This window comes from Pristiophorus japonicus, unplaced genomic scaffold (assembly GCF_044704955.1).
Source record: "Pristiophorus japonicus isolate sPriJap1 unplaced genomic scaffold, sPriJap1.hap1 HAP1_SCAFFOLD_149, whole genome shotgun sequence".
Classification (NCBI taxonomy): Eukaryota; Metazoa; Chordata; class Chondrichthyes; family Pristiophoridae; genus Pristiophorus; species Pristiophorus japonicus.
In genome coordinates, this window is record NW_027251165.1 from 623636 (window position 1) to 651617 (window position 27982).

The 27982-nt window shown below is 55.9% G+C and overlaps 3 protein-coding genes across 3 annotated transcripts; all 3 read right to left on the bottom strand.

Annotated features, from left to right (window-relative positions):
* Window positions 1–6668: 6668 nt before the first annotated feature.
* LOC139242832 (DNA-directed RNA polymerase II subunit RPB1-like) lies at window positions 6669–9590 on the bottom strand. The gene is made up of 2 exons (XM_070870516.1): window positions 9147–9590; window positions 6669–7262 (listed from the first exon to the last, which is right to left on the bottom strand). Exons 1-2 carry the CDS (start codon window positions 9588–9590, stop codon window positions 6669–6671), a joined length of 1038 nt encoding a protein of 345 aa, XP_070726617.1.
* Window positions 9591–14510: 4920 nt separating this feature from the next.
* LOC139242833 (proteoglycan 4-like) lies at window positions 14511–18192 on the bottom strand. The gene is made up of 3 exons (XM_070870518.1): window positions 17928–18192; window positions 17219–17656; window positions 14511–14773 (listed from the first exon to the last, which is right to left on the bottom strand). Exons 1-3 carry the CDS (start codon window positions 18190–18192, stop codon window positions 14511–14513), a joined length of 966 nt encoding a protein of 321 aa, XP_070726619.1.
* A 2406-nt stretch (window positions 18193–20598) lies between these two features.
* Window positions 20599–26006, bottom strand: LOC139242834 (probable serine/threonine-protein kinase samkC). The gene is made up of 3 exons (XM_070870519.1): window positions 25838–26006; window positions 24870–25308; window positions 20599–20863 (listed from the first exon to the last, which is right to left on the bottom strand). The coding sequence occupies exons 1-3, from the start codon at window positions 26004–26006 to the stop codon at window positions 20599–20601; spliced, it is 873 nt and encodes a 290-aa protein (XP_070726620.1).
* Between the last annotated feature and the right edge of the window lie 1976 nt (window positions 26007–27982).

Sequence of the window (27982 nt, forward strand, 5' to 3'; positions counted from 1 at the left end):
TTGGTTCGGTTCGATACGTTTGGGGTCCAGTTCGGTAAATTTGGGGATGGGTTCGGTTCGGTGACGGCCACTTTAGTTTGGGAACGGGTTCGGATCTGGCCGGGTTCGGGTCAGTTGCGGCCGGGTTTGATTCGGTTGGGGCAAGTCCGGTTGAGTTCCGGTGGGTTCAGTTAAGTTCGTTGGTTCGGTGCCGGGTTCTGTTGGTTAAAGTTTCGCTTCAGTATTGTTGGGGCCGGGTTCGGTTAGGGCCGGGTTAGGTTCAGTTGGGGATGGTTTCGTTTTGTTTGGGTTGAGGCCGGGTTCGGTTCGGTTGGGGCCGAGTTATTTTGGGGCCGAGTTCTGTTGGGGCCGGGTATCGTTGGGGAGGGATTTGTTGCGGACGTGTTTGGTTCGTTTGGGCCCGGGTACGGTTCTGTTCGGTCGGGTCTGGGTACGGTTAAGCCAGTTTCGGTTCGGTTGGTGCTGAGTTTGGTTCAGTTGGGTGCGGGTTCGTATTGGGCTGGGTTCTGTATGATTTTTTCCAGGTTCGGTTCAGTTCCATACGCATTCGGTTCGGTTCAGTTGAGGTGGATTCGTTGGGGACGGGTTCGGTTCGGTTCAGTTGGGGCTGTGTTCGGTTCAGTTCGGTTGGTGCTGGTTTCGATTCGTTCTGTTGGGACCAGATTCGGTTCGGTTGGGGCTGGATTTGGTTCGGTTGGGAACATGTTCAGTTGGGACTTTGTTCGGTATGGTTGGTGCCAGGTTCGGTTCAGTTTGGAAAGGGTTCTGTTCGGTTGGATCCGGCTTCGGTTTGTTTGCTACCGTGTTTTGTTGGGTCCGGGTTCGGTTCAGTTGGGTCCGGGTTCGGTTCAGTTGTGACCATGATCGCTTCGGTTGGGGCCGGGTTCTGTTCGATTGGGGTCTTGTTTGATAAGGTTGTTGCCAGGTTCGGTTTAGTTCGTGACGGGTTCGGTTCGGTCGGGGAGGGTTTCGGTTGGGGACGGATTCGCTTCGTTTGGACCGTGTTCGCTATGTTTGGTGACTGGTTCTTCTCGTTTGGCGCCGGTTTCGGTTCGGTTGGTGCCTGGTTTGATTCGGTTGGGGCAGATTCGGTTCGGTTGGGAAGGAATTCGGTTGGGGCCAGATTCGGTTTGGTTGGGGCTGGGTTTGGTTCAGTTGGGGGCAGGTTCGGGTTGGGCTGGGTACGGTACGGTTGGTTCCAGGTTCGGTACAGTTCCAGACGGGTTCGTTTCGGTTGGGGCCGTGTTCAGTTGGGGATGGATTCTTTGGGGACGGGTTCGGTTCTGTTCGGTTGGGGACGTGTTCGGTTCAGTTCGGTTGTAGCCAGTTTCGGTTCGGTTGGCCTGGAGTTGGTTCTGGTTGGGTCGGATTTGGTTGGGACTTGGTTCAGTATGGTTGCTGCCAGGTTCGGTTCAGTTTGGAAAGGGTTCGGTTCGGTTGGGTCCGGCTTCGGTTTGGTTGCAGCCGTGTTTGGTTGGGGCGTGGTTCGGTTCAGTTGGGGCCGGGTTCGGTTCAGTTACGACGATGTTCGCTTCGGTTGTGGACGGGTTCTGTTCGATTGGGTTCGTGTTCGGTACGTTAGTTGCCAGGTTCAGTTTAGTTCGGGACGGGTTTGGTTCGGACTAGGAGGGTTTCGGTTGCGGACGGATTCTCTTTGTTTGGGGCCGAAATCGCTTCGATTAGGCCGGGGTTCTCTTGGTTTGGGGCCGGGTTCTGCTCGTTTGTGGCCTGGTTCGGATCGGTTGTGGCAGGGTTCGTTTCGTTTGGGGCCGAGTTTGGTTCGGTAGGGGGCAGATTCGGTTCGGTTGGGGCTGGGTTCGAGATGGTTGTTTCCAAGTTCGGTTCAGTTCCGACGCTTTCAGTTCGGTTGTGGCCGTGTTCAGTGGTGGACGGATTCGTTGGAGACTGGTTCGGTTCGGTTCGGTTGGGGCCGTGTTCGGTTCAGTTCGGTTGGCGCTGCGTTCGGTTTGTGATTTTGTGGCCAGTTTCGGTTCGGTTGGGGCTGGATTTGGTTCGGTTAGGGCCGTGCTCGGTTCAGTTTGGAAATGCTTCGTTTCTGTTGGGTCCGGCTTCGGTTTGGCTGCGGCCGTATTTGGTTGGGGCCAGGTTCGGTTCAGTTGGGGCCGGGTTCGGTTCAGTTGCGACCATGTTCGCTTCGGTTGGGGACGGGTAGTGTTCGATTGGGGTCATGTTAGGTACGGTTGTTGCCAGGTTTGGTTTAGTTCGCGACGGGTTTGTTTCAGTCGGGGAGGGGTTCGATTGGGGACGGAGTCGCTTCGTTTGGGGTGGGGTTCGCTTCGTTTCGGACCGGGTTCTGTACGTTTGTGGCCTAATTCGGTTCGGTTGCGGCCGGGTTCGTTTCGGTTGGGGCCGGGTTTGGTTCGGTAGGGGGCAGATTCGGTTCGGTTGTGGAGGGGTTACGTTGGGGCCAGGTTAGATTCGGTTGGGGCTGGGATTGGTTCCGTTGGGGGCGTCTTCGGTTTGGGCTAGGTTCGGTACTGTTGTTTCCAGTTTTGGTTAAGTACCAACGTGTTCGGTTCGATTGTGGCCGTGTTCAGTTAGGGTCGGTTTCATTGGGGATCATTTCGTTTAGGTTCGGTTGTGGCCGTGTTCGGTTCAGTTCGGTTGGCGCAGGGTTCGGTTCGTTCTGTTGTGGCCAGGTTCGGTTTGGTTGGGGCTTGATTTGGTTCGGTTGGGGCCGGGTTCGGTTGGGATTTGGTTCAGTACGGTTAGTGCCAGGTTCGGTTCAGTTTGGAAAGGGTTCGGTTCGGTTGTATTCGGCTTTGGTTTGGTTGCGGCCGTGTTTGGTTGTGGCCCGGTTCGTTTCAGTTGGGGCCTGGTTCGGTTCAGTTGCGACCATGTTCGCTTCGGTTGGAACCGGGTTCTGTTAGATTGGGTCGTGTTTGGTACGGTTGTTGCCATGTTCGTTTTAGTTAGGGACGGGTTTGGTTCGGTCGGGGAGGGGGTCTGTTGGGGACGGATTCGCTTCGTTTGGGGCCGGGTTCTGCTAGTTGGGGCTGGGTTCGGTCCGGTTGTGGCCGGGTTCGTTTCCTTTGGCGCCGGGTTTAATTCGGTTGGGGGCAGATTCGGTTTGGTTGGGAAGAATTTCGGTTGGGGCCAGGTTCGGTTCGGTTGGGGTGAGGTCCGGTTGCAGCTGTGTTCTGTTCGGTTGGGGCCAGGTTCGGTTTGGTTGGGGCTGGTTTTGGTTCAGTTGGGGCCCAGGTTCGGGTTGAGCTGGTTTCGGTACGGTTGCTTCCAGGTTCGGTACAGTTCCGGACTGGTTCGGTTCGGTTGGGGCCGTGTTCAGTTGGGGATGGATTGGTTGCGGACGTGTTTGGTTCGGTTTGGCCCGGGTACGGTTCGGTTCGATCTGGGCTAGGTTCGATTAAGCCAGTTTCGGTTCGGTTGGGGCTGGGTTTGGTTCAGTTGGGGGCAGGTTCGTATTGGGCTGGGTTCGGTACGGTTGTTTCCAGGTTCGGTTCAGTTCCATACGCGTTCGGTTCGGTTGGGGCCGGGTTCAGTTGAGGAGGATTCGTTGGGGACGGGTTCGTTTCGGTTCGGTTGGGGCCGTGATCGGTTCAGTTCGGTTGGTGCTGGTTTCGATACGTTCTGTTGGGACCAGGTTGGGTTCGGTTGGGCTGGATTTGGTTCGGGTGGGACCGGTTCAGTTGGGACTTGGATCGTTATGGTTGGTGCCAGGTTAGGTTCAGTTTGGAAAGGGATCGGTTTGGTTGGATTCAGCTTCAGTTTGATTGCTGCCGTGTTTGGTTGAGGCCGTGTTCGGTTCAGTTGGGTCCGGGTTCGGTTCAGTTGTGACCATCATCGCTTCGGTTGGGGCCGGGTTCTGTTCGATTGGGATCGTGTTTGATTAGGTTGTACCAGTTTCGGTTTAGTTCGGGACGGGTTTGGTTCGGTCTGGGAGGGTTTCGTTTGGGGACGGATTCGCTTCGTTTGGGACCGTGTTTGCTTCGTTTGGGGACGTGTTCTGCTCGTTTCGGGCCGTGTTTGGTTCGGTTGGGGTCGGGTTTGGTTCGGTTGGGGGCAGATTCGGTTCAGTTGGGGAGGAGTTCGGTTGGGTCCATGTTCGGTTTGGTTGGGGCTGGGTTTGGTTCAGATGAGGGCAGGTTCGGCTTGGGCTGGTTTCGGTACGGTTGCTTCCAGGTTCGGTACAGTTCCGGACGGGTTCGGTTCGGTTGGGTCCGTGTTCAGTTGGGGATGGATTCGTTGGGAACCGGTTCGGTTCGGTTCGGTTGGGGCCGTGTTCGGTTCAGTTCGGTTGGCGCTGCGTTTGGTTCGTTCTGTTGGAACCAGTTTCGGTTCAGTTGGGGCTGGATTTGGTTCGGGTTGGGCCGGATTCGGTTGGGACTTGGTTCGGTACGGTTGGTGCCAGGTTCGGTTCAGTTTGGAAAAGGTTCGGTTCGGTTGGGTCCTGCTTCGGTTTGGTTGCAGCCGTGTTTGTTTTGGGCCCGGTTCGTTTCAGTCGGGTCCGGGTTCGGTTCAGTTACGACGATGTTCGCTTCGGTTGTGGACGGGTTCTGTTCGATTGGGTTAGTGTTCGGTACGGTTGTTGCCTGGTTCAGTTTAGTTCGGGACGGGTTTGTTTCGGTCGAGGAGGGTTTCGGTTGGGGACGGATTCTCTTCGTTCCGGGCCGGAATCGCTTCGTTTGGGGCCGGGTTCTCTTCGTTTGGCGCCAGGTTCTGCTCGTTTGTGGCCGGGTTCGGTTTGGTTGCGGCCGAGTTCGTTTCGGTTGGGGCCGGATTTGGTTCGCTAGTGGGCAGATCCGGTTCGGTTGTGTAGGGATTTGGTTGGGGCCAGGATTGCTTTGGTTGGGGCTGGGTTTAGTTCAGTTGGAGGCGGGTTCGGTTTGGCCTTGGTTCGGAATGGTTGTTTCCAAGTTCGGTTCAGTTTCCGACGCTTTCGGTTCGGTTGAGGCCGTGTTCAGTTGGGGACGGATTTGTTGGAGACTGTTTCGATTCGGTTCGGTTGGGGCCGTGTTCGGTTCAGTTCGGTTGGCGCTGGGTTCGGTTTGTACTTTTGTGGCCAGGTTCGGTTCGGTTGGGGTTGGATTTGGTTCGGTTAGGGCCGGGTTCGGTTCAGTTTGGAAAAGGATCATTTCTGTTGGGTCCGGCTTCGGTTTGATTGCGGCCGTGTTTGGTTGGGGCCGGGTTCGGTTCAGTTGGGGCCGTGTTCCGTTCAGTTGCGACCATGTTCGCTTCGGTTGGGGACGGGTTCTGTTCCATTGGGGTCGTGTTCGGTATGGGTGTTGCCAGGTTCGGTTTATTTCTGGACGGGTTTGTTTCGGTCGGTAAGGGGTTCGGTTGGGGATGGAGTCGCTTATTTGGGGCGCGGTTCGCTTCGTTGGGACCGGGTTCTACTCGTTTGTGGCCGGTTTCGGTACGGTTGGGGCCGGATTCGTTTCGGTTGGGGCCGGGTTTTGTTCGGTAGGGGGCAGATTCGGTTCGGTTGTGGAGGGGTTCCGTTTGGGCCAGGTTAGATTCGGTTGGAGCTGGGTTTGATTCCGTTGGGGGCGGCTTCGGTTTGGGCTGGGTTCGGTACGGTTGTTTGCAGATTCGGTTAAGTACCAACGTGTTCGGTTCGGTTGTGGCTGTGTTCAGTTGTGGACGGATTTGTTGGGGTTCATTTCGTTTCGGTTCGGTTGGGGCCGTGTTCGGTTCAGTTTGGTTGGCTCTGGGTTCGGTTCGTTCGATTGTGGCCAGGTTCGGTTTGGTTATGGCTTGATTTTGTTCAGTTGGGGCCGGGTTCTGTTGGGACTTGGTTCAGTACGGTTGGTGCCAGGTTCGGTTCAGTTGGGGCCGGATTCGGTTCAGTTGCGACCATGTTCGCTTCGGTTGGAGCCGGGTTCTGTTAGATTGGGGTCGTGTTTGGTACGGTTGTTGCATGTTCGTTTTAGTTCGGGAAGGGTGTGGTTCGGTCGGGGAGGGGTTCTGTTGGGGACGGATTCTCTTCGTTTGGGGCCGGGTTCGCTTCGTTTGGGTCCCGGGTTCTGCTAGTTGGGGCCGGGTTCGGTTCGGTTGTGGCCGGGTTCGTTTCGGTTGAAGCCGGGTTTAATTCGTTTGGGGGCAGATTCGGTTCGGTTGTGAATAAGTTCGGTTGGGGCCAGGTTCGGTTCGGTTGGGGTGAGGATCGGTAGCGGCTGTGTGCGGTTCGGTTGGGGACTCGTTCGGTTGGGGACGGGTTCGGTTCAGTTGGGTTGGAGCTGTGTTCAGTTCTGTTGTGGCCGGTTTCCGTTCACTTGGGGCAGGGTTCGGTTGGGTTGTAGACGAGTTCGGTTTGGTCGGGGCCGGTTTCGATTTGGTAGGGGCCAGTTTCTGTTTGGTCCAGTTGGGGCGGCGTTCTGTTCGGGCCAGTTTCGATTGGGGCCGGGTTCGACTGGGGCCCGGTTTAGTTCAGTTCGGTTGGGGCCTGGTTTGGTTCGATTGGGGCCAGATTCATTTCGGTTGTTGCTGGATTTGGTTCGGTTGGGTCCGCATTCCGTTCATTTGGGGTCAGGTTCGAGTGGGGCCCGGTTCGTTTCCTATGGGGCCGGGTTCGTTTCGTTTCGGGCTAGCTTTGGTCGGGGGCGGATTCGTTTCGTTTGTGGCGAGGTTCGATTTCGGCCTGTTTGGAATCAGATCGGGCCGGGTTCGTTTGGGCCGGGTTCGGACCATTAGGGGCCGGGTTTGGTTCGATTGGGGCCGGGGTCTGTTCGTTTGTGGCGAGGTTCGATTTGGGCCTGTTTGGAATCAGATCGGGCCGGGTTCGTTTGGGCCGGGTTCGGACCATTATGGGCCGGGTTTGGTTCGATTGGGGCCGGGGTCAGTTCGGTTGTGGCCAGGTTCGATTGGGGCCGGTTTTGGTTCGGGCCGGTGAGTTTTCGGCCCGGTTCAGTTCGGTAGAGGCAAGTTCGTTTAAGTTCAGGAGAGGTTCGGCTGAGTCCAGGATCGAATGGGGCCGGATTGTGTGCTGTTGTGTTGGGGCCGGGTTCGGTTAGTTTGGGGCCGGGTTTGGTTTGGTTGGAGCCAGGTTGGCTATGGTTGGGGCAGGTTTTAGTTCGGTTGGGTGACGTGTTCGGACCAGTTAGATAGGTGCCAGTTTCTATTGGGACCGGGATCAGTTCGGTTCCGGCGGGGTTTGGTTTAGTTGGGCCAGGGTTTAGTTGGGGCCGGTTTTGGTTCGGTTTGGGCCGTGTTTGCTGGGGACAAGTTCGGTTCAGTTTGGAACAAGTTCGTTTCGGAATGATTCGTTCAGTTGTGGCCGGGTTCTGTTGGGGACGGTTTCATTTCGGTTCGCTTCGGTTCGGTTGTGGCCGGATTCGGCTCAGTTAGGTTGGGGCCGGATTCGGTTCGGTTGGGGCCGGGCCCGGTTCGGTTGGGGCCAGGTTCGGGTCGGTTGGCACTGGGTTCGTTTCGGTAGGCACCGCCTTCAGATTAGCCAGGGCCGGGTTGGGTTCAGTTGGGGACGGGTTCCGTATGGTTGGTACAGGGTTCGGTTCGTTTGGGACAACGTTCGGTTCAGTTTGGGACGGGTTCTGTTGGTTTCGGTTGGGGCTGGTTCATTTTGGTTGGGTCCGTGTTCCGATCGGTTGGGGCCGGGTTCAGTATGGTTGGTTCCGGTTTCGGTTCGGTTGGGGGCGGATTCTGTTCGTTTGGGGACTGGTTCAGTTCCGTTGAAGCCGGGGTTGGTTCGATTGAGGCCGGGTTTTGTTGGGGCCCGGTTCGGATCGTTTGGGGCCAGGTTCGATTGGGGCCGGTTTCATTTCAGTTCGGGCGAGGCTCATTTGGGCCGGGTTTGTTTAGATTTGGGGCCGGGTTCTGTTCGGTTGCAGCCAGGTTCTTTTGGGGCCAGTTTCGCTCACGGCCGGGTTCGGTTTCGGCCGATTTCGGTTGGGTCCGGTTTCAGTTGGGGACGGTTTCGTTGCGGAATGGTTCGGTTCGGTTGGGGCTGGGTTCGGTTCGGTTAGCTTGGGGATGGTTTCGGTTCATCCGGTTGGGGCCAGGTTCGGTTCAGTTGGGCTGGAGATGTTGGTTTCGGGCCGGGTTCGCTTGCGACTTGGTTCGGTAAGGTTCGTGCCAGTTTCGGTTCAGTTTGGGACGGGTTCGGTTCGGTTGGGGCCGGGTTCAGTTGGGGATGGATTCGTTAGGGACGGGTTCGGTTCGGTTCGGTTGGGTGCGTGTTCGGATCAGTTCGGCTGGCGCTGGGTTCAGTTCGTACTTTTGGGGCCACGTTTGATCTGTTGGGGCTGGATTTGGGTCGGTTGGGGCCGGGTTCGCTTGGGTTTGTTTCGCTATGGTTGGTGAAAGGTTCGGTTCAGTTTGGGAAGTTTCGGTTCGGTTGGATGAGGCTTCGGTTTGGTTGCGGCCGTGTTTGATTGGGGGACGGGTTCGCTTCAGTTGGGGCCGGGTTCGGTTCTGTTGCGACCATATTCGGCTTGTTTGGGACCGGGCTTTGTTCGATTGGGGTCGTGTTCGGTACAGGTGGTGCCAGGTTCGGTTTAGTTCGGGAAGGTTTTGTTTCGGACGGGGAGTGGATCGTTCGGGGCCTGGTTCGCTTCGTTTGGTGCCGGGTTTGCTTGGTTGGGTGCCGGTTCTGCTAGTTTGGAGCCGGGTTCAGTTCGGTTGTGGCCAGGTTCGATTGCGGCCGATTTAGGTTCGGGCCGGTGCGCTTTAGGCCGCGTTCAGTTCGGTTGGAGCAAGTTCGTTTCAGTTCAGAACAGGTTCGGTTGAGGCAGGGATCGAATGGGGCCGGATTTGGTTTGGTTGGAGCCAGGTTCGGTATGGTTGGGGCAGGTTTAATTCGGTTGGGTGACGGGTTCGGATCAGTTAGATTGTGGCCAGTTTCGATTGGGGCAGGGACCAGTTCGGTTCGAGCCGGGTTCGGTTTAGTTGGGCCAAGGTTAATTTGTGGCGGGTTTTGGTTCGGTTGGGGCCGTGTTTGCTTGGGACAAGTTATGTTCAGTTTGGAACAAGTTCGTATCGGAATGGTTCATTCAGTTGTGGCCGGGTTCTGTTCGGGACGGTTTTATTTTGGTTCGGTCCGGTTGTGGCCGGATTCAGTTCAGTTAGGTTGGGGCCAGGTTCGGTTCGTTTGGGGCCGGGCTCGGTTCGGTTGGGCCAAGTTTCGGTTCGGTTGGCACTCGGTTCGCTACGGTAGGGACAGCGTTCGGATTGGTTAGGGCCGGGTTGGTTTCAGTTGGGGCCGGGTTTGGTACGGTTGACACAGGGTTCGGTTCGGTTGGGACCGCGTTCGGTTCGGTTTGGGACGGCTTCTGTTCGTTTCGGTTAGGCTGGTTCAGTTTGGTTGTTCCGTGTTCGGATCGGTTGGGGCCGGGTTTAGTACGTTTGGTTCCGGGTTCGGTTCGGTTGGGGCCGGGTTCTGTTCGTTTGGGGACTGGTTCAGTTCCGTTGTAGCCGGGGTCGGTTCGATTGCGGCCGGGTTTGTTTGGAGCCCGGTTCGGATCGTTTGGGGCCAGGTTCGATTGGGGCCGGTTACATTTCAGTTCGGCCCAGATTCGTTTGGGCCGGGTTTGTTTCGATTTGGACCGGGTTCGGCTCGGTTGCAGCCAGGTTCGTTTGTGGCTAGTTTCTGTCATTGCCGGGTTTGGTTTGGGCCGAGTACGTTTGGGGCCGGTTTCAGTTGGGGACGGTTTTGTTGCGGAATGGTTCGGTTCTATTGGGGCTGGGTTCCGTTCGGTTAGCTTGGGTATGGTTTTGGTTCATGCAGTTGCGGCCAGGTTCGGCTCAGTTGGGGCTGGAGTTGGATCTTTTCGGGCCGGGTTCGGTTGGGACTTGGTTCGGTACGGTTGGTGCTAGTTTCGGTTCAGTTTGGTACGGTTTCGGTTCGGTTGGGGCCGGGTTCTGTTAGGGATGGATTCGTTGGGGACAGGTTCGGTTCGGTTCGGTTGGGTCCGTGTTCGTTTCAGTTCGGTTGGCGCTGGGTTCTATTCGTTCTGTTGGGGACACAATCGGTTCGGTTGTGGCTGGATTTGGTTCGGTTCGGGCCGGTTTCGGTTGGGACTTGGTTTGGTATGGTTGGTGACAGGTTCGGTTCAGTTTGGGATGGGTTCGGTATGGTTGGATCAGGCTTCGGTTTGGTTGCGGCCGTGTTTGATTGGGGCCGGGTTCTATTCAATTGGGGCCGGGTTCTGCTCGTTTGTGGCCGTGTTCGGTTCGTTTGGGTCCTGGTTCGTTTCGGTTGGGGCCGGGTTTTATATCGTTAGGGGGCAGATTCGGTTCGGTTGTGGAGTGGTTCGGTTGGGGCCAGGTTCGACTCGGTTGGTGTTGGGTATGGTTCAGTTGGGGTCGGGTTTGGTTGGTGCCGGGTTCGGTATGTTTGTTTCCAGGTTCAGTTCAGTTCCGTACGGGTTCCCTTCGGTTGGGGCCGGGTTCAGTTGGGGACGGATTCGTTGGGGACTGGTTCGGTTCGGTTCAGTTGCGGCCGTGTTCGGTTCAGTTCGGTTGGCGCTGGGTGCCGTTCGTTCAATTGGGGCCAGTTTCGGTTCGGTTGGAGCTGGATTTGGTTCGGTTGGGGCGGCCTTCAGTTGGGACTTGGTTCGGTACAGTTCGTGCCAAGTTCGGTTCAGTTTTGAAAGGATTCGGTTCGGTTGGATCCGGCTTCGCTTTTGTTGCGGCCGTGTTATGTTGGGCCCGGGTTTGATTCAGTAAGGGCCGGGTTCGGTTCAATTGTGACAAAGTTCGTTTGGGGTTGGGTCCGGGATTGGTTTGGTTGGGAACGAGTTCGGTTTGGTTGGGGCCACTTTTGGTTCGGTTGTGGCCGAGTTCGGTTCAGTTGGGGCCGCGTTCGGTTCGATTGGCGCCGGGTTCGCTTCGGTTGGGGCCGGGTTCTGTTCGGTTGGGTCCAGTTTCTGTTCGTTTCGGTTGGTGCCGGGTTTGCTTTGGTCGGGGCCGGCTTCGCTTATGTTGGGACCAGCTTCAGCTCTGCTCAGTTGGGGCTGAGATCGGTCCGGTTCGTTTGATGCCTGGTTCGTTACATTTGGGGCTGGGTTCGGGTTTATTGTTGCCATTTTCGGTTGGGGCCGGTTTTGTTTCTGTTGGGCCCGGGTTAGGTTGGAGCCGGGTTCGGTTGCGGCCGGGTTCGTTTCGGTGGGGGCTGTGTTCGGTTCGGTAGGGTCTGTGTTCGGTTCGGTTGGGGACGATTTCTATTTGTTTCGGGCTCGTTGCAGTTTGGTATGGGGCGGTTTCGGTTCGGTTGGGGCCGGTTGGGTAAGGTTAGTGTAGGTTGGGGTCGGTTGTTGTCGGGTTCGGTTCGGTTGATGCCCGATTCGCTTCGGTTGGGGCCGGTTTCGTATCGGTTGGTGATGGGTTCGGCTGGGGCCGGCGTCGGTTCGGTTGGGGCCAGGTTTGGTTCGGCTGTGGCCGGCTTCGTTCGGTTGGGTCCAGTTTCTGTTTGGTTCAGTTGGGCCTTGGTTCGGTTCCATTCGTTTGGGGTCCAGTTCGGTAAATTTGGGGATGGGTTCGGTTCGGTGACGGCCACTTTAGTTTGGGAACGGTTTCGGATCTGGCCGGGTTCGGGTCAGTTGCGGCCGGGTTTGATTCGGTTGGGGCAAGTCCGGTTGAGTTCCGGTGGGTTCAGTTAAGTTCGTTGGTTCGGTGCCGGGTTCTGTTGTTTAAAGTTTCGCTTCAGTATTGTTGGGGCCGGGTTCGGTTAGGGCCGGGTTAGGTTCAGTTGGGGATGGTTTCGTTTTGTTTGGGTTGAGGCCGGGTTCGGTTCGGTTGGGGCCGAGTTATTTTGGGGCCGAGTTCTGTTGGGGCCGGGTATCGTTGGGGAGGGATTTGTTGCGGACGTGTTTGGTTCGTTTGGGCCCGGGTACGGTTCTGTTCGGTCGGGTCTGGGTACGGTTAAGCCAGTTTCGGTTCGGTTGGTGCTGAGTTTGGTTCAGTTGGGTGCGGGTTCGTATTGGGCTGGGTTCCGTATGATTTTTTCCAGGTTCGGTTCAGTTCCATACGCATTCGGTTCGGTTCAGTTGAGGTGGATTCGTTGGGGACGGGTTCGGTTCGGTTCAGTTGGGGCTGTGTTCGGTTCAGTTCGGTTGGTGCTGGTTTCGATTCGTTCTGTTGGGACCAGATTCGGTTCGGTTGGGGCTGGATTTGGTTCGGTTGGGAACATGTTCAGTTGGGACTTTGTTCGGTATGGTTGGTGCCAGGTTCGGTTCAGTTTGGAAAGGGTTCTGTTCGGTTGGATCCGGCTTCGGTTTGGTTGCTACCGTGTTTGGTTGGGTCCGGGTTCGGTTCAGTTGGGTCCGGGTTCGGTTCAGTTGTGACTATGATTGCTTCGGTTGGGGCCGGGTTCTGTTCGATTGGGGTCTTATTTGATAAGGTTGTTGCCAGGTTCGGTTTAGTTCGTGACGGGTTCGGTTCGGTCGGGGAGGGTTTCGGTTGGGGACGGATTCGCTTCGTTTGGACCGTGTTCGCTATGTTTGGTGACTGGTTCTTCTCGTTTGGCGCCGGGTTCGGTTCGGTTGGTGCCTGGTTTGGTTCGGTTGGGGCAGATTCGGTTCGGTTGGGAAGGAATTCGGTTGGGGCCAGATTCGGTTTGGTTGGGGCTGGGTTTGGTTCAGTTGGGGGCAGGTTCGGGTTGGGCTGGGTACGGTACGGTTGGTTCCAGGTTCGGTACAGTTCCAGACGGGTTGGTTTCGGTTGGGGCCGTGTTCAGTTGGGGATGGATTCTTTGGGGACGGGTTCGGTTCTGTTCGGTTGGGGACGTGTTCGGTTCAGTTCGGTTGTAGCTGCATTCGATTCGTTCTGTTGGAGCCAGTTTCGGTTCGGTTGGCCTGGATTTGGTTCTGGTTGGGTCGGATTTGGTTGGGACTTGGTTCAGTATGGTTGCTGCCAGGTTCGGTTCAGTTTGGAAAGGGTTCGGTTCGGTTGGGTCCGGCTTCGGTTTGGTTGCAGCCGTGTTTCGTTGGGGCGTGGTTCGGTTCAGTTGGGGCCGGGTTCGGTTCAGTTACGACCATGTTCGCTTCGGTTGTGGACGGGTTCTGTTCGATTGGGTTCGTGTTCGGTACGTTAGTTGCCAGGTTCAGTTTAGTTCGGGACGGGTTTGATTCGGTCTAGGAGGGTTTCGGTTGCGGACGGATTCTCTTTGTTTGGGGCCGAAATCGCTTCGTTTAGGCCGGGGTTCTCTTGGTTTGGGGCCGGGTTCTGCTCGTTTGTGGCCTGGTTCGGTTCGGTTGTGGCAGGGTTCGTTTCGTTTGGGGCCGAGTTTGGTTCGGTAGGGGGCAGATTTGGTTCGGTTGGGGCTGGGTTCGAGATGGTTGTTTCCAAGTTCGGTTCAGTTCCGACGCTTTCAGTTCGGTTGTGGCCGTGTTCAGTGGTGGACGGATTCGTTGGAGACTGGTTCGGTTCGGTTCGGTTGGGGCCGTGTTCGGTTCAGTTCGGTTGGCGCTGCGTTCGGTTTGTGATTTTGTGGCCAGTTTCGGTTCGGTTGGGGCTGGATTTGGTTCGGTTAGGGCCGTGCTCGGTTCAGTTTGGAAATGCTTCGTTTCTGTTGGGTCCGGCTTCGGTTTGGCTGCGGCCGTGTTTGGTTGGGGCCAGGTTCGGTTCAGTTGGGGCCGGGTTCGGTTCAGTTGCGACCATGTTCGCTTCGGTTGGGGACGGGTAGTGTTCGATTGGGGTCATGTTAGGTACGGTTGTTGCCAGGTTCGGTTTAGTTCGCGACGGGTTTGTTTCAGTCGGGGAGGGGTTCGATTGGGGACGGAGTCGCTTCGTTTGGGGTGGGGTTCGCTTCGTTTCGGACCGGGTTCTGTACGTTTGTGGCCTAATTCGGTTCGGTTGCGGCCGGGTTCGTTTCGGTTGGGGCCGGGTTTGGTTCGGTAGGGGGCAGATTCGGTTCGGTTGTGGAGGGGTTACGTTGGGGCCAGGTTAGATTCGGTTGGGGCTGGGATTGGTTCCGTTGGGGGCGTCTTCGGTTTGGGCTAGGTTCGGTACTGTTGTTTCCAGTTTTGGTTAAGTACCAACGTGTTCGGTTCGATTGTGGCCGTGTTCAGTTAGGGTCGGTTTCATTGGGGATCATTTCGTTTAGGTTCGGTTGTGGCCGTGTTCGGTTCAGTTCGGTTGGCGCAGGGTTCGGTTCGTTCTGTTGTGGCCAGGTTCGGTTTGGTTGGGGCTTGATTTGGTTCGGTTGGGGCCGGGTTCGGTTGGGATTTGGTTCAGTACGGTTAGTGCCAGGTTCGGTTCAGTTTGGAAAGGGTTCGGTTCGGTTGTATTCGGCTTTGGTTTGGTTGCGGCCGTGTTTGGTTGTGGCCCGGTTCGTTTCAGTTGGGGCCTGGTTCGGTTCAGTTGCGACCATGTTCGCTTCGGTTGGAACCGGGTTCTGTTAGATTGGGTCGTGTTTGGTACGGTTGTTGCCATGTTCGTTTTAGTTAGGGACGGGTTTGGTTCGGTCGGGGAGGGGGTCTGTTGGGGACGGATTCGCTTCGTTTGGGGCCGGGTTCTGCTAGTTGGGGCTGGGTTCGGTCCGGTTGTGGCCGGGTTCGTTTCCTTTGGCGCCGGGTTTAATTCGGTTGGGGGCAGATTCGGTTTGGTTGGGAAGAATTTCGGTTGGGGCCAGGTTCGGTTCGGTTGGGGTGAGGTCCGGTTGCAGCTGTGTTCTGTTCGGTTGGGGCCGTGTTCGGTTGGAGACGGGTTGGTTTCAGTTGGGTTGGGGCCGTGTTCCGTTCTGTTGTGGCCGGTTTCCGTTCAGTTGTGACAGGTTTCTGTTTGGTTGGCGACGAGTTCGGCTTTTCGGGGCCGGTTTCCGTTCGGTAGTGGCCAGTTTCTGTTTGGTTCAGTTGGGGCCGTGTTCGGTTTGGGCCAGTTTCGATTGGGGCCCGGTTCGGTTGGGGCCCGGTTTAGTTCAGTTCGGTTGGGGCCTGGATTGGTGCGATTCGGGCCAGATTCATTTCGGTTGGTGCTGGATTTGGTTCGTTTGGGTCCGCATTCCGTTCGTTTGTGATCAGGTTAAAGTGGCGCCCGGTTCGTTTCCTTTGGGCCGGTTTCGTTTCGTTTCGGCCTATCTTTGGTTGGGGCGGGTTCGTTTCGTTTGAGGCCAGGTTCGATTGGGGCCAGTTTAGAATCAGTTCGGGCCGGGTTCGTTTGGGCTGGGTTCGGGTCTTTAGGGGCCGGGTTTGGTTCGATTGGGGCCGGGTTCAGTTCGGTTGTTGCAAGGTTCGATTGGGGCTGGTTTAGTTTCGGGCCGGTGCGCTTTCGGCCGGGTGCAGTTCGGTTGGGACAAGTTCGGTTCAGTTCAGGACAGGTTCGGTTGAGGCCGGGATCGAATGGGGCCGGATTGTGTACTGTTGTGTTGGGGCCGGGTTCGTTTAGTTTGGGGCCGGGTTTGTTTTGGTTGGAGTCAGGTTCGTTATGGTTGGGGCAGGTTTAAGTTCGGTTGGGTGACGGGTTCGGATCAGTTAGATTGGGGCCAGTTTCTATTATGGGGCTGGGATCAGTTCGGTTCGGGCCGGGTTCGGTTTAGTTGGTCCAGGGTTTAGTTGGTGCCGGTTTTGGTTCGGTTGAGGCCGTGTTTGCTTGGGACAAATTCGGTTCAGTTTGGAACAAGTTCGTTTCGGAATGGTTCGGTCAGTTGTGGCCGGGTTCTGTTGGGGACGGTTTCATTTCGGTTCGGTTCTGTTGTGGCAGGATTAGGTTCAGTTAGGTTGGGGCCGAATTCGGTTCGGTTGGGGCCAGTATCGGTTCGGTTGTAACTGGGTTCGTTTCGGTGTGGACCGCGTTCAGATTGGTTATGGCCGGCTTGGGTTCAGTTGTGGCCGGGTTCGGTACAGTTGACACAGGGTTCGGTTCGGTTGGGACCGCGTTCGGTTCAGTTTGGGACGGGTTCTGTTCGGTTTAGTTGGGGCTAGTTCAGTTTGCTTGGCTCCGTGTTCGGATCGGTTGGGGCCGGGTTCAGTACGGATGGTTCCGGGTTCGGTTCGGTTGGGTCCGGGTTCTGTTAGTTTGGGGACTGGTTCGATTTCGTTGTGGCCGGGGTCGGTTCGGTTGAGGCCGGGTTTGGTTGGGTACCGGTTCGGACCGTTTGGGGCTAGGTTCGATTGGGGCCGGTTTCTTTTCAGTTCGGGCCAGGTTCATTTGGGCCGGGTTTGTTTAGATTTGGGCCGGGTTCGGTTCGGTTGCAGCCAGGTTCCTTTGGGGCCAGTTTCGGTAACGGATGGGTTCGGTTTGGGCCGAGTTCGGTTGCGGCCGGTTTCAGTTGGGGACGGTTTCGTTTCGGAATGGATCGGTTCGGTTGTGGCTGGGTTCGGGTCGATTAGCTTGGCGATGGTTTCGGTTCATTCAGTTGCTGCCAGGTACGGTTCAGTTTTGGACGGGTTCGGTTCGGTTGTGTCCGTGTTCGGTTCAGTTCGCTTGGCGCTGGGTTCAGTTCGTACTGTTGGTGCCACGTTCGGTTCGGTTTGGGTTGGATTTGGGTCGGTTGGGGCCTGGTTCAGTTGTGACTTGGTTCGGTATTGTTGGTGACAGGTTCCGTTCAGTTTGGGCCGGGTTCTGTTCGATTGGATCAGACTTCGGTTTGGTTGCGGCCGTGTTTGATTGGGGCCGGGTTCGGTTCAGTTGGAGTCGGGTTCGGTTCTGTTGCGACAATGTTCGATTTGGTTGGGGCCGGGTCCTGATCGCTTAGTGTCCTGTTTGGTACGCATGGTGCCAAGTTCGGTTTAGTTCGGGACGAGTTTGTTTCGGTCGGGAAGTGGATCGTTCGGGGCCGGGTTCGCTTCGTTTGGGGCCGGGTTCGCTTGGTTTGGTGCCGGGTTTTGCTCGTTTGGGGCGGGGTCTAGTTCGGTTGTGCACAGGTTCGATTGGGGCCGGTTTAGGTTCCGGCCGCTGCGCTTCAGGCCGGGTTCAGTTCGGTTGGGGCAAGTTCTGTTCAGATCAGAACAGGTTCGGTTGAGGCCGGGATCGAATGGGTCCGGATTGTGTACTGTTGTGTTGGGGCCCTGTTCGGTTAGTTTGGGGCCGCGTTTGGTTTGGTTGGAACCAGGTTCGGTATGGTTGGGGCAGGTTTTAGTTCGGTTGGGTGACGGGTGCGGATCAGTTAGATTGGGGCCGGATTCGGTTCGGTTCGGGCCGGGCTCGGTTCGGTTGGGGCCAGGTTCGGTGCGGTTGGCACTGGGTTCGTTTCGGTAGGGACAGCGTACGGATTGTTTCGGGCCGGGTTGGTTTCAGTTGGGGCCGGGTTTGCTACGGTTGGCAGAGGGTTCGTTTCGGTCGGTACCGCGTTCGGTTCGGTTTGGGAGGGGTTCTGTTCGGTTCGGTTGGGGCTGGTTCAGTTTGGTTGGGTCCGTGTTCGGATCGTTGGGGCCGGGTTCAGTACGGTTGGTTCCAGGTTCGGTTCGGTTGGGGCCGGGTTCTGTTCGTTTGGGGACTGGTTCAGTTCCGTTGTGGCCGAAGTTGGTTCGATTGAGGACGGATTTGTTTGGGGCCCGGTTCAGATCGTTTGGGGCCAGGTTCGATTGGGGCCGGTTTCTTTTCAGTTCGAGCCAGGTTCGTTTGGGCCGGGTTTGTTTCGATTTGGGATGGGTTTGGTTCGGTTGCAGCCAGGTTCGTTTGGGGCCAGTTTCGCTCACGGCCGGGTTCGGTTTGGGCCGAGTTCGGTTGGGGCCGGTTTCAGTTGGGGACGGTTTCGTTGCAGAATGGTTCAGTTCGGTTGTGGCTGGGTTCGGTTCGGTTAGCTTGGGGATGGTTTTGTTTCATTCGGTTGGGGCCAGGTACGGATCAGTTGGGGCTGGAGTTGTTCGTTTCGGGCCGGTTTGTTTTGGGACTTGGTTCGGTACGGTTGGTGCCAGTTTTGGTTCAGTTTGGGAAGGGTTCGTTTCGGTTGGGGCCTGGTTCAGTTGGGAATGCATTCGTTGGGGACGGGTTCAGTTCGGTTCGGTTGGGTACGTGTTCGTTTCAGGTCGGTTGGCGCTGGATTCAGTTCGTACTGTTGGGGCCACGATCGGTTCGTTTGGGGCTGGATTTGGTTCGGTTGGGGCCGGGTTCGGTTGGGATTTGGTTCGGTATGGTTAGTGACAGGTTCGGTTCAGTTCGGGATGTTTTCGGTTCGGTTGGAGCAGCTTTCGGTTTGGTTGGGGCCGGGTTCGGTTCAGTTGGCGCCGGGTTTGTTTCGGTCGGGGCGGGTTTCGGTTGGGGACGGATTCGCTTCGTTTGGGGCCGGAATCGCTTCGTTTGGGGCGGGGTTCTCTTCATTTGGGTCCGGGTTCTGCTCGTTTGTGCTCGGGTTCGGTTCGGTTGGGGCCTGGTTCGTTTCGGTTGGGGCCGTGTTTGATTCAGTAGGGGGCCGATTCGGTTCTGTTGTGGAGTGGTTCGTTTGGGGCCAGGTTCGGTTCGGTTGGGCCTGGGTATGGTTCAGTTGGGGTCGGGTTCGGTTGGTGTTAGGTTATGCATGGTTGTTTCCAGGTTCAGTTCAGTTCTGGACGGTTTCCCTTCGGTTGGGGCAGGTTCAGTTGGGGACGGATTCGTTGGGGACAGGTTCGATTCGGTTGAGTTGCGGCCGTGTTCGTTTCCATTCGGTTGGCGCTGGGTTCAATTAGTTCAGTTGGGGCCAGTTTCGGTTCTGTTTGGGCTGGATTTGGTTCGGTTTGGGCCGCGTTCAGTTGGGACTTGGTTCGGTACAGTTGGTGCCAATTTCGGGTTCAGTTTGGAAAGGGTTCGGTTCGGTTGGATCCAGCTTCGCTTTGGTTGTGGCCGTTATTGGTTGGGCACGGGTTTGATTCAGTCAGTGCCGGGTTCGGTTCAATTGCGACAATGTTCGTTTCAGTTTAGTCCGGGATTGGTTTGGTTGGGAACGAGTTCGGTTTTATTGGGCCCAGTTTCGATTCGGCTGTGGCCGAGTTCGGTTCAGTTGGGGCTGCGTTCGGTTCGCGCAGGGTTCGGTTCGGTTCGGGCCGGATTCTGTTCGGTTGGGTCCAGTTTCTGTTCGTTTCGGTTGGTGCCGGGTTTGCTTTTGTCGGGCCCGGCTTCGCTTATGTTGGGGCCAGCTTCAGCTCCGCTCAGTTGGGGTTGAGTTCGGTTCGGTTCGTTTGATGCCGTGTTCGTTAGATTTGGGGCTGGGTTCGGGTTGCTTGGTGCTATTTTCGGTTGGGGCCGGTTTCGGTTCGGTTGGGGCCGTGGTCGGTTGGGGCCGGGTTCGGTTGGGGCCGGTTTCGGTTCGGTGGGTCTGTGTTCGGATCGGTTGGGGTCGGTTTCGGTTCGGTTGGGGCCGGGTTGTTTTTGGTTGGGGCCGGGTTCGTATCGGTTGCGGAGGGGTTCGGTTGGGGCCGGCGTCGGTTCGGTTGGGGCCAGGTTTGTTTCGGTTGGGGCCGGCTTCGCTTCGGTTGGGGACAGTTTCTGTTTGGTTCAGTTGGGGCTTGGTTCGGTTCGGTTCGGTTGGGGTCCAGTTCCGTAAATTTGGGGCTGCGTTCGGGTCGGTTGGGGCCGTGTTCGGTTGAGGCCAGTTTCGATTAGGGCCGAGTTCGGTTCGGGCCCGGCTTCGTTCAGTTCGGTTGGGGCCTGGTTTGGTTCGATTGGGGCCAGATTAATTTCGGTTGGTGCTGGATTTGGTTCGTTTCGTTCCGCATTCCGTTCGTTTGGGGTCAAGTTCGAGTGAGGCCCGGTTCGTTTGCTTTGGGGCCGGGTTCGTTTCGTTTCGGGCTAGCTTTGGTTGGGGGCGGGTTCGTTTCGTTTGTGGCCAGGTTCGATTGGGGCCAGTTTCGATTCAGTTCGGGCCGAGTCCGTTTGGGCCGGGTTCGGACCGTTAGGGGCCGGCGTTGCTTTTGTTTTGCAGCAAGGTTTGGTGTGGTTGGAGCCGGCGTCGCTTCGGTTGGGGCCAGTTTCTGTTCGGTTCAGTTGGAACTTGGTTCGGTTCGGTTCGGTTGGTACCCATTTCGGTAAATGTGGTGCTGGTTTCGGTTCGGTTGCGGCCAGTTTCGGTTGGGATCGGGTTCGGATCTGGCCGGCTTTGGTTCAGCTACGGCCGCGTTTGATTCGGTCGGGGCAAGTTCGGTTGATTTCGGGACGGCTTCAGTTCGGATCGTTGGGTTGGGGCCTGGTGCTGTTGGGTAAAGTTTTGCTTCGGTATTGTTGGAGCCGGGTTCGGTTGGGGCCCGGTTCGGTTCAGTTGGGGCCATGTTCGGTTGGCCCAAGTTCTGTTGGGACCATGTTCAATTGGGGACGGATTCATTGCGGATGATTTCGGTTCGGCTGGGCCCGGGTTCGAGTGGTTCGATTGGGGCTGTGTTCATTTGGGGCCAGATACGGTTCGGTTGGGGCTGGGTTCGTTGGAGACGTGTTCGGTTCATGTGGGTTGGTGCCAAGTTCGGTACGGTGGGGGCTGTGTTCGGTTCGGTTGGGTCTGGCTACGCTTCGGTTGGGGACGATTTCTGTTTGGTTGGGGCCGGTTGCAGTTTGGTAGGGGCCGGTTTATGTTCGGTGGGGGACGGGGACGGTTCGATTGGTGCCTCGTTCGGTTCGGTTGCGGTCGGGTTCTGTTCTGTTGGGGCCGTGTTCGTCTTGGTTGGGGAGTGGGACTGTTGGTGCCAGCGTCGCTTCGGTTGGGGCAAGGTTTGGTTAGGTTGGGGCCGGCTTCGCTTCGGTTGGGGCCAGTTACTGTTCGGTTCAGTTGGGTCTTGGTTCGGCTCGGTCCGGTTGGGGCCCGGTTCGGTAAACTTGGGGCTGGGTTCGGTTGTTGTTGGGTTCGGTCCGCTTGGGGTCTGGTTTGGTTCGGTTGGGGTCGGTTTCGGTTCGCTTGGGGCTGGCTTCGGTTCGGTTCAGTTCGCTTGGGGGCAGGTATGGTTTGGTCGGGGCCTGCTTCGCCTCGGTTGGGGACGGGTTACTAGTTCGGCCTGGTTGTGGCCGTTTTAGGTTTGGTAGGGGCCAGTTTCTGTTTGGTTCATTTGGGGTTGTGTTCGATTATGGCCAGTTTCGATTGGGGCCGGGTTCTGTTGGGGCGCGGTACAGTTCAGTTCGGTTGGGGCCAGTTTCGATTGGGGCCGAGTTCGGATCAGTTCATGGCGGGTTCAGTTCGAATCGTTCAATTGGGACCGGGTTATGTTGCGGAATATTTAGTTTGGGTTTTGTTGGGGCCGGATTCGTTTGGGGCCAGGTTCGATTAATTTCGGGATTTTTTTCGGTTCGGTTGGGTTAAGACCAGGTTCGGTTCAGTTCGGGACTGGTTCGATTAGATAAGAGCCGGTTTCGATTAGTGACGATTTCGTTTAAGTTGGATTGAGGACGGGTTCGGTTCAGTTTGGGGTGGGTTCGGTTCGGTTGCTGCAGTTTGCGGTTCGGTTGTGTAGGATTTGCTTGGAGTCGTTTTCGGTTCGGTTGCGGTCTTGTTCGGTTTTGTACTAGTTCGGTTCAGTTGGGGCCGGATTCGGTTTGTTTGGGGCCGTGTCTGGTTCAGTTGGGGCCCGGTTCTGTTCGTTTGGGGAGAGATTCGCTATGGGCAGGGTATGGTTCGGTTCGGTTGGAGCTGTTTTTAGTTGGGTTCTGGCCAGCTTCGTTTCGTTTGGTCCGGGAACCCTTCGGTTGCGGCCGGGTTTGGTTCGGTTGGGTCTAGGTTCGGTAAGGTTGGGGCCGGGTTATGTTAGGTTCGGAACGGGTTCTGTTCGATTGGCGCCGGTTCGGTTGGGGAGTGGTTCGGTTCGGTTGGGGCTGGGTTCGGTTCGGCTGGAGCCGGGTTCGGTCCGGTTGAAGCCGGTTTCGGTTCGGTTGGGTCCAGGTTCAGTTCGGTGGGGACGATTTTGGTTCCGTTGGGCCCTGTTTCAGTACGTTTGGGGCGGGTTTCAGTTGGGGCTGAGTTCGGTTCGATTAGAGCCGGGTTCTGTTCGGTTGGGGCAAGGTTCGGTTCAGTTGCGACCAGCTTCCATTCAGTTAGGCCTGATTTCCGTGCGTTTGAAGACGGGTTCGATTCCTTTTGGATGGAGATGGGATTCGTTCGGTTGGGGCCAGATGTTGTTCGGTTCGGTTGGAGCCGTTTTCCGTTCGTTTGGGGTCAGGTTCGGTTGAGGACGGATTCGGTTCAGTTGGATTCAGGCCGGGTCCCCGTCTGTTGCGGCACAGTTCAGTTCGGTACGGTTGGGTCCTGGTTCGGTTCGGTTGTTGCTGGGTTCTTTTCGGTTGGGGCAGGGTTCGGTCATTTGGGGATGAGTTCGCTTGGGGCCGGGTTCAGTTCGCTTGGGGCATGGTTCGTTTCGGTTCTGTTGGGGCCGGGTACGGTTCGGTTGCGGCCGGGTGCTGTTTGGGTGGGGACAGTTTCAGTTCGGTTCAGTTGGAGATGTGTTTGGTTCAGTTAGTTTGGTGCCGCGTTCGGATAGGTCAGGGCCGACTTCGCTTCGGTTGGGTCCAGTTCCTATTCGGCGCACTTGAGGCTGGGTTCAGTACGGTTCGGTTCGGGCAGGTTTTGGTAATGGGCTGGGTTCGGTTCGGGCCGGGTTTCGTTCTATTCGGGGCAATTTAAGTTTGGTTCCTTGTGTTGGGGTCGGGTTCTGTTGGGGAAAGGTTCTATTCGGTATTGTTGGGGTCGGGTTCGTTTGGAGCCTAGTTCGGTTCGGTTGGCGGTGAATTCGGTTCGTTCAGTTGAGGTCAGTTTCGGTTTGGTGGGGCTGGGTTTGGTTCGCTTAGGACCTGGTACGGGTGGAACTTGATCGGACGGTTGGTGCCAGGTTCAGTTCCCTTTCGGACGGGTTTGGTTCAGTTGGAGCCGGCTTTGGTTTGGTTGCAGCTGTGTTTGTTTGGGCCCCGGTTCGGAACAGTTGATGCCGGGTTTGGTTCAGTTGCGACCATGTTCGCGTCGGTTGGGGACAGGTTCTGTTCATAGAACATAAGAACATAAAAATTAGGATAAGGAGTAGGCCTCTATCCCATCGAGCTAGCTCCGCCATTCAACAAGTTCATGGCTGATCTGGCCGTGGACTCAGCTCCACTTACCCACCCGCTCATCAAACCCTTAATTCCCTCATTGTTTAAAAATCTATCTATCTGTGACTTGTATACATTCAATGAGCTAGCTTCAGCTGCTTCCTTGGGCAGAGAATTCCACAGGTTCGCAACACTCTGGGAGAAGAAATTCCTTCTCAATTCGGGTTTAAACTGGCTCCCCCGTATTTTGAGGCTGTGCCCCCTAGTTCCAGTATCCCCGACCAGTGGAAACAACCTCTCTGCATCTATCTTGTCTATCCCTTTCATTATTTTAAATGTTTCTATAAGATCATCCCACATCCTTCTGAACTCCAACGAGTAAAGACCCAGTCTACTCAATCTATCATCATAAGGTAACCCCCTCATCTCCGGAATCAGCCTAGTGAATCGCTCTATACCCCCTCCTTGCCAGTATATCCTTCCTTAAGTAAGGTGACCAAAACTGCACGCAGTACTCCAGGTACGGCCTCACCAATACCCTGTACAGTGGCAGAAGGACATCCCTGTTTTTGTACTCCATCCCTCTCGCAATAAAGGGCAACATTCCATTCGAATTCCTGATGACCTGTTGCACCTGGAAACTAACTTTTTGGGATTCACGTACAAGGACACACAGATCCCTCTGCACCGCAGCATGTTGTAATTTCTCCCCATTCAAATAATATTCCATTTTCCTGTTTTTTTTTCCAAGTTGGATGAACTCACACTTTGCGACATTGTAATCCATCTGCCAAACCTTAGCCCATTTGCTTATCCTATCTAAATATCTTTGCAGCCTCTCTGTGTTCTCTACACACCCCGATTTACCACTAATCTTTGTATTATCTGCAAATTTTGTTACACTATACTCTGTCCACTCTTCCAGGTCATCTATGTATATTGTAAATAGGTGTAGTCCCAGCACCGATCCCTGTGGCACGCCACTCACCACCGATTTCCAACCCGAAAAGGAACCATTTTACCAACTCTCTGCTTTCTGTCAGCCAAACAATTCTCGATCCATGCGAATACATTTCCACTGACTCCGCGTACCTTTATCTTCTGCAGTTACCTTTTGTGTGGCACCTTATCGAATGCCTTTTGAAAATCTAAATGCACCACATCCATCGGTACACCTCGATCTACCATGCTCGTTATATTCTCAAATAATTCCAGTAAATTAGTTAAACATGATTTCCACTTCATGAATCCATGCTGCGTCTGCTTGATTGCAATATTCCGCTCTATATCGCCCGCTATTTCTTCCTTAATGATAGTTTCAAGCATTTACCCCACTCCAGATGTTAAACTAACCGGCCTATAGTTACCTGACTTTTGTCTGCGCCATTGTTTAAACAGAGGCGTTACATTAGCTGCTTTCCAATCCGCTGGTACCTCCTCAGAGACCAGAGAATTTTGGTAGATTGTAAGTAATGCATCTGCTCTAACTTCTACCATCTCTTTTAATACCCTGGGATGCATTTCATCAGGACCAGGGGACTTGTCTACCTTGAGTCCCATTCGCCTGTCCAGAACTACCCCCCTAGTAATATCAATGTCTCAAGGTTCTCCCTTCCTACATTCCTGTGACCAGCAATTTCTGGCATGGTTTCTCTGTCTTCCACTGTGAAGACCGAAGCGAAATAATTGTTTAATGTCTCAGCCATTTCCACATTTCCCATTATGAAATTCCCCTTCTTATCTTCTTAGGGACCAACATTTACTTTACTCACTCTTTTCCGTTTTATACATCTGTAAAATCTTTTACTATCCGTTGTTATGTTTTGCGCAAGTTTACCTTTGTCATCTATCTTTTCTTTCTTTATTGTTTTCTTAATCATTCTTTGCTGTCGTTTAATATTTTCACAATCTTCTATTTTCCCACTAACCTTGGCCAACTTATGCGCATTGGTTTTTAATTTGATACTCTCCTTTATTTCCTTATTTATCCATGGCTGTTCGATTGGGGTCATGTTCAGTTCGCTTACTGCGAGGTTCGGTTTCGTTCGGGAGAGGATTGGTCTGGTAGGGGTAGGGTTCCGTTGGGGACGGATTCGATGCGGTTGGGGCCAAGTTCACTTAGGTTGACGCCGGTTTGGTTCGTTTGGGGCCGGATTCGGTTCGGTTGAGGCAGTGTTCGGTTGGGGCCGGGTTTGTTTAAGTTGGGGCCGGGTTTGGTTCGGTTGGGGCCTGGTTTGTTTCGATTGGGACAGGATTCGGATCGGTTGTGGCCGGGTTCTGATCGGTTCGTGCCTGGTTCTGTTCGGTTCGGGCAGTGTTCTGTTCGGTTATCGCCGGGTTCTGTTGGGGAGGAGTTCGGTAGAGTCCGGTTCGGTTGGGGCGAGGTTCGGTTGCGATTGGGTTCGGTTCGTTTGCTGCTGGGTTCAGTGTGTGCCGGGTTCTGTTCAGCTAGGTTTGGGCCAGGTTCTGTTCAATTGGGGCCGGGTTCGATTCAGTTTGGGACGAATTCGTTTTGGTTGGCTCCGGCTTCGGCTCGGTTGGCGCCGGGTTCGCTTCGGCTGGAGCCGGTTCGGTCCGGTTGAAGCCGGTTTCCGTTTGGCTGGGTCTAGGTTCAGTTCGATGGGGAAGATTGTGGTTCGTTTGGGGCCTGTTTCGCTTCGTTTGGGGAGGGTTTCGTTTGGGGCTAGGTTCGGTTCGGTTCGGACCGGGTTCGGTTCGGTTGGGGCAGGGTTCGGTTCCGTTGCGACCAGGTCCGATTCAGTTGGGTCCGATTTCGGTTCGGTTGAGGACGGGTTCGATTCCGTTTGGTTGGAGATGGGATTCGTTCGTTTGGGGTCAGATGTTTTTCGGTTCGGTTGAGGGCTGTTTCTGCTCGTTTGGAGCCGGGTTCATTTTGCGACCGGATCGGTTTATTGGGTTCAGGTCGGGTTCGATTCATTTGTTGGCGGTTCATTTCGGTTGGGGACCGGTTCGGTTCGGTTTGTGCTGGGTTCGCTTCGCTTGGTGCCGGGTTCGGTTCTGTTGTTGCTGGGTTCGTTTCGGTTGGGGCCGGGTTCGCTTCGGTTTGGGCCGCGTTCAGGTCGGTTGGAGCTGGCTTCGGTTCGGTTCAGTCGTGGACGGTTTCGGTTCTGTTCACTTGGGTTTGGTCGGGGCCGGCTTCGCATCGGTTGTGACCAGTTTCTGTTCGGTTCAGTTGGTTCTGGAATTGGTTCGGTTCGGTTGGGGCCGAGTTCGGTACATTTGGAGCTGGGTTCGCTTCGGTTGGGGAAAGTTTCAGGTGGGACCGGGATGGGTTCGGTCCGGGTTCGGTTCAGTTGTGGCCGGGTTTGTTTCGGTTGGTGCAATTAAGGTTCATTTCGGCACGGGTTCAGTTCGGTTCGTTGGATTGGGGCAGGAATCTGTTGGGGAAAGTTTTGTTTCGGTATTATTGGGGCCGGGTTCGGTTGGGGCCTGGTTCGTTTCAGTTCTGGATGGGTTCGGATCGGTTGGGTTGTGGCCGGGTTCAGTTCGGTTGAGGCCGAGTTCTGTTAGGGAAGAGTTCGGTTGGGACTGTGTTCAGTTGGGGACGGGTTCGTTGCAGACGGTTTCGAATCGGTTGGGCCGGGTTCGGTTCGGTTCGGTTGGGGCTGGTTTGGGTTCGTTCGGTTGGGGCCAGGTTCGGTTCGGTTGGGGCTGGGTTTGGTTCAGTTGTGGCCGGTTCGTTTGGGACTGGGTTTGGTGCGGTTGGTGGCAAGTTCGGTTCATTTCCAGACATCTTCGGTTCGTTTGGGGCTGGATTCTGTTAGGTGCGGGTTCGGTTCATTTGGGTTGGAACCGAGTTCGGATCAGTTCGGGGTGCGTTCGATTCTGTTGGTGCCGTGTTCAATTGGGGACAGATTCGTTGGGAACGGGTTCGGTTCTATTCGGTTGTGTCCGGGTTCGATTCGGTTCGGATGGCATTCAGTTCGGTTCGATTCGGCTGTGGCCTGGTTTGGTCCGGTTGGGGCCGGATTCGGTTCGGTTGGGGACGAGTTTGTTTTGGTTGGGTCCGGCTTCGGTAAGGTTGGGGCCTGCTCCGGTTCGGTTGGGGCCGGGTTCGTTTCGGTTGGGGCCGGGTTCGTTTCGATTGGATCCGGGTTCGGTTCTTTTGGGGCCCGATTCGCATCGGTTGGGGCCGAGGTTGGTCCAGTTTGGGCCGGGTTCTGTTCGGTTGGGACCGGGTTCGGTTCAGGTCGCTTAGATCTGGATTCAGTTTGGATGGGGCCGCCGTTGATTCGGGGCCAGTTTCGATTCGGTTCAGTTGGGGCCGGTTTCGGTTTAGATCAGTTGACTCCGTTTTCTGTACGGTTTATCCTGGGTTCTTATCCTTTCAGTTAGGGCTGGGTTCAGTTCGGTTGGGTCCGGGTTCGTTTCGGTTGGGGCCGGATACTCTTCGGTTGGGGCCGGGTTCTGTTCGGTTGTGGCCGTTCTCGGTTCGGTTGGGACATGGCTCGTTTCGGTTGGGCGGGGTTCGGTTCGGTTGAGGCCGGGTTCGGTCCGGTTGTGGCCGGGATCTGATCGGTTGGGAGCAGGTTGTGTTCAGTGGGGACAAGTTTGTTTCGGTTGGGCTTGGCTCCATTCGTTTGGGGGGGAGTCCGTTTGGGGCTGGGTTTGGTTCGCTTGGGGACGGTTCGGTTCGGTCGTGGCCGGGTTCGGTTCATTTGGGACCAGGTACAGTTGGTGGACGGGTTCGGATCAGTTGGGTTCAGGCCGGGTCAGGTTCTGTTGCGGCACAGTTCAGTTCGGTTATGGTTGGGCCCTGGTTCGGTTCGGTTGTTGCTGGGTTATTTTCGGTTGGGGCCGGGTCCGGTACATTTGGAGACGAGTTCGGTTGGAGCCGGGTTCGGTGCTGTTGGGGCAGGGTTCGTTTCGGTTCAGTTGGGGCCGGGTACGGTTCGGTTGGGGCCGGCTGCTTTTCGGTTGGTGACAGTTTCTTTTCGGTTCAGTTGGAGATGTGTTCAGTTCAGTTCGTTTGGGGCCGTGTTCGGTTTGGTCATGGCCGACATCGCTTCGGTTGTGTCCAGATTCTTTTCGGCTCAGTTGAGGCTGGGTTCAGTTCGGTTCGGTTGGAGCAGGTTTATGTAGGGGGCCGGGTTCGTTTCGGGCCGGGTTTGGTTCTGTT